Genomic DNA, 3,068 nt, shown 5'->3' on the forward strand with positions numbered 1-3,068 from the left:
ATTATACACTGTATTTTGAAGTTCCATTAGGAAGAGTGTGTCCTAGAGGAAAGGGCACAGGTCTGGGATATAGAAGGGTCTATGTTTTTATCCAGCTCTGTCACTTATCTCCTGTGTGACTTTGGGCAAGTCATTCCACTACTCTGTGACTCGGTTACCTCATCTGTAAAATGGGGGTTAAGACTGTGAGCGCCACGTGTGACATAAACTGTGTCCAACCTGACAATCTCATATCTATTCCAGTGCTTAGTATAGTGCTTGGCACATAATAAGCATTTAACAAATACTACAAACCCTCCCCCCACAAAAAAAACAAACAAAACAAAACCCTAATTCATCAAAGGATTTTCCCCATTCCCAGGACAATTCTGATGACATGTTCAAATAACCCACCCAAGGAGGCTTCTGTGCAGAATTACTGCAATGGGAGAGAAAGAAGAAGCCTGAATTCATCATACTGCAACACACAGGAAATGCTTTATTAGTTTCCAGATGGAGAAATGCTGGAGAAGCGGATCTCAATGCAGGTCGAGGACACGTCTCAGAGACCCAGCCCTGGCATGGGCAGCCCCCCAGTCTAGGAAGTGGCCATACTGGCCAGGCCGCAGCAGAAATTGCCTGCCCCAGAAGTTGGCCATCTCATACAGGATCCAGCAGCCCTCCAGCACGCTGATGGAGGGGATCTCGCTCAGCTGGAAGCAATCATACAGAGAGGGGCAGTCATCACTCAGCTCCACCATCTGGCCCTTCTGGTCCTCTCTCTCATACAGCCGGATCCTGTGGGTGCTGGACTGTTGGCCCATGGGGAGGGGTGAAAGATGCTGTGAGCTGCCCGACCGCGGCTGCTTCGGTTGCACCTGCCTTCCCCACTGCCCCTCCACTCCTGTTGGGTCTGGGAGTCGCCCATTGGCCACAGAAGCGGTCACATGGTCATTGTGCTGGACTCAAAGCTAGACTTACTATTCTGAAAAGCCGAGCATCAACAAAAACACCCAGTGGGACCACATCATATCTGTCAGGGATCAACCAGGGAGGGGCTAGGGAGAAGCTGGTTGGAGAACAGTGGTGACATGTTCAGCAATGTTATAGTATTGCACTTTCCCAAGTACTTATTTACAAGGTTCTGCATACAGCAAGTGCTCAATAAATACCTATCACTGATGATGATAATAGAACGTATTGGGGGCAGAAAAGGGTGGCCGGACTCTTGTCTCTAAGCAGTCTGTGTTGTGCTTCCATCCTGGAAACACTCCATTAGATTATTAGCATTTCACAGGGATCTGACATGTAACCTCTCCCCAGTGCTCTGTTTCCAGGAAACCAGAGCCAGCAAACTAGAGCCACCTCTTGTTTCTGAAACAATGAGATTCTGTTGGCCATGTAAGCCATGCCCCTGAGTTCCTGGTTCTCCCAGTGTGTCCCACCCAATGCTGGTTAGTCAAGCTGCAGTTGGAGGAACCAGCCCTGGGGGTCTGTCCCCCCTGAATGACTCTGGAGCTGTGGGGGCACTGACACTTACAGAGGGGATGAGGCAGCAGGACCGGACGGCATCACTGAGACCCATCCAGTGCTGGTAGTCGGGGTAGTCTCCAGGGCGTAGGTAGTATTGGCCGCCCAAGTAGTTGGGCCGTTCATAGACCATCCAACTCCCACTCTCCACACGGATGGAGTTACAGTGGCTGAAGTAGGCCTGCAGGTTGGAGTGGTCGCTGCTGCGCTGGTGGCAGCGACCCCTGAAGGCTCGGTCCTCGTAGAAGGTGATCTGTCGGGGGAGGAGGACGGCTCAAGTGCCAGGCTTCCACAGGGGCTGCTCAGCCTCCTCAGCCCCTTTGGTCCCCTCTGCCACCTTGGCCCTCTCAACACCCCTTGGCTCCCCTTGGTTCCCTCTTGCCCTCTCCCCACATGCCAGACTCACCTTCCCCATGCTTGTCAGGCAGTGTTTGCAGTGGTCACTGTCGGGGTCCTGGCAGAGCCTGACACATTATATATCCCGGCCACTGGGTGCTGCATTGGCAGGATTAGCACAAAAGAGGCCTCGTTTCCATGATCTGGGGACGACACATTGCCTTTCTCTTTTTTTCCCTTCAGCATCAGTCAGGGGATTCATTGTCTGGTTCCCCTCATTCCTTTGAGTGCTTATGCACTGCCCCACTACCCGCTATCTCATGCCCACGAGAGTCCAGGCACACGATGAGTGTCCACCCCCACCCCTTTTTAACCTCTCTCCCGTTCCTTCCTATCATTAACTCAGTTTATGTTTGTCCTGTCCCCACACTGGGAACTGGAGGAACACTGGCCCTGTGCTCACTTCCATTGGATTGTTTCTTTTTGAGGTTACTGGGGCTCTTCAGCATTATCTATTTATCTTTGAAGATCTTTCTGACTTTCTCTGTGTCACCCTGTCTTTCTCTCTGGCCTCATGTTCTTTCTGTGTGTCTCTGTATGTTCTCTATCTCCCTGTGTGTCTCTTTGGATCCCTCTTAAGCACTTAGAACAGTGCTTGGCACATAGTAAGTGCTTGACAAATGCCATCATTATTATTCAAATGATTAATGATATTTTCCAGTAATGCTATTTACCTAGTGTCTGTAGACTCCTGAGCAAAGCACTGGGAGCAGATCTCCAAGAAAAAAGGCATGGTCCCTGCCCTCACTAAGTTTCAATGGATTGGGGAAGACCATCAGACAAATAATTTACAAGTAGTGGGTGAAGGAGGAAGACCAAGGGTACCATAGGTCGCAGCAAAAATAAATAGAGATCAAAGAGATGAAGAAATAAGTGAATTTTACCCTGTTCTGTTACGTAGGTGATGCATTCTTGAAAAAAATTTATGTTAAGGGAAAATTGTGTTTCACTAATTTAGTGACAATTGATGGGTTAATTAGTGTTTAGATAATAATAATAATAATATTAATAATAATGGCATTTGTTATGCTTATTATGTGCCAAGCACTGTTCTAAGCACTGGGTGGGGGGATACAAGGTAATCAAGTTGTCCCATATGAGGCTCATGGGCTTAACCCCCATTTTACAGATGAGGTAACTGAGGCATAGAGAATTTAAGTGAC

At 48.8% G+C, this 3,068-nt stretch overlaps 1 protein-coding gene across 2 annotated transcripts; it reads right to left on the reverse strand.

Annotated features, from left to right (window-relative positions):
- Nucleotides 1-518: 518 nt before the first annotated feature.
- LOC100091359 (gamma-crystallin C-like) lies at nt 519-1,924 on the reverse strand. 2 transcript variants are annotated; one of them, XM_029069431.2, is made up of 3 exons: nt 1,916-1,924; nt 1,520-1,762; nt 519-791 (listed from the first exon to the last, which is right to left on the reverse strand). In XM_029069431.2, the coding sequence occupies exons 1-3, from the start codon at nt 1,922-1,924 to the stop codon at nt 519-521; spliced, it is 525 nt and encodes a 174-aa protein (XP_028925264.1). The 2 variants fall into 2 exon arrangements, with proteins under 2 accessions (XP_028925264.1, XP_028925263.1); XM_029069430.2 differs by having other exon boundaries at nt 519-821.
- Nucleotides 1,925-3,068: the final 1,144 nt, after the last annotated feature.

This window comes from Ornithorhynchus anatinus, chromosome 7 (assembly GCF_004115215.2).
Source record: "Ornithorhynchus anatinus isolate Pmale09 chromosome 7, mOrnAna1.pri.v4, whole genome shotgun sequence".
NCBI classification, from domain to species: domain Eukaryota; kingdom Metazoa; phylum Chordata; class Mammalia; order Monotremata; family Ornithorhynchidae; genus Ornithorhynchus; species Ornithorhynchus anatinus.

Excerpts from the sequence above, each read along its gene's own strand:
- LOC100091359 (XM_029069430.2), bottom strand. Across the intron at positions 822-1,519 it reads CCTGCTGCCTCATCCCCTCT|CATCTTTCACCCCTCCCCAT; the intron begins GTAAGTGTCAGT and ends GGCAGCTCACAG.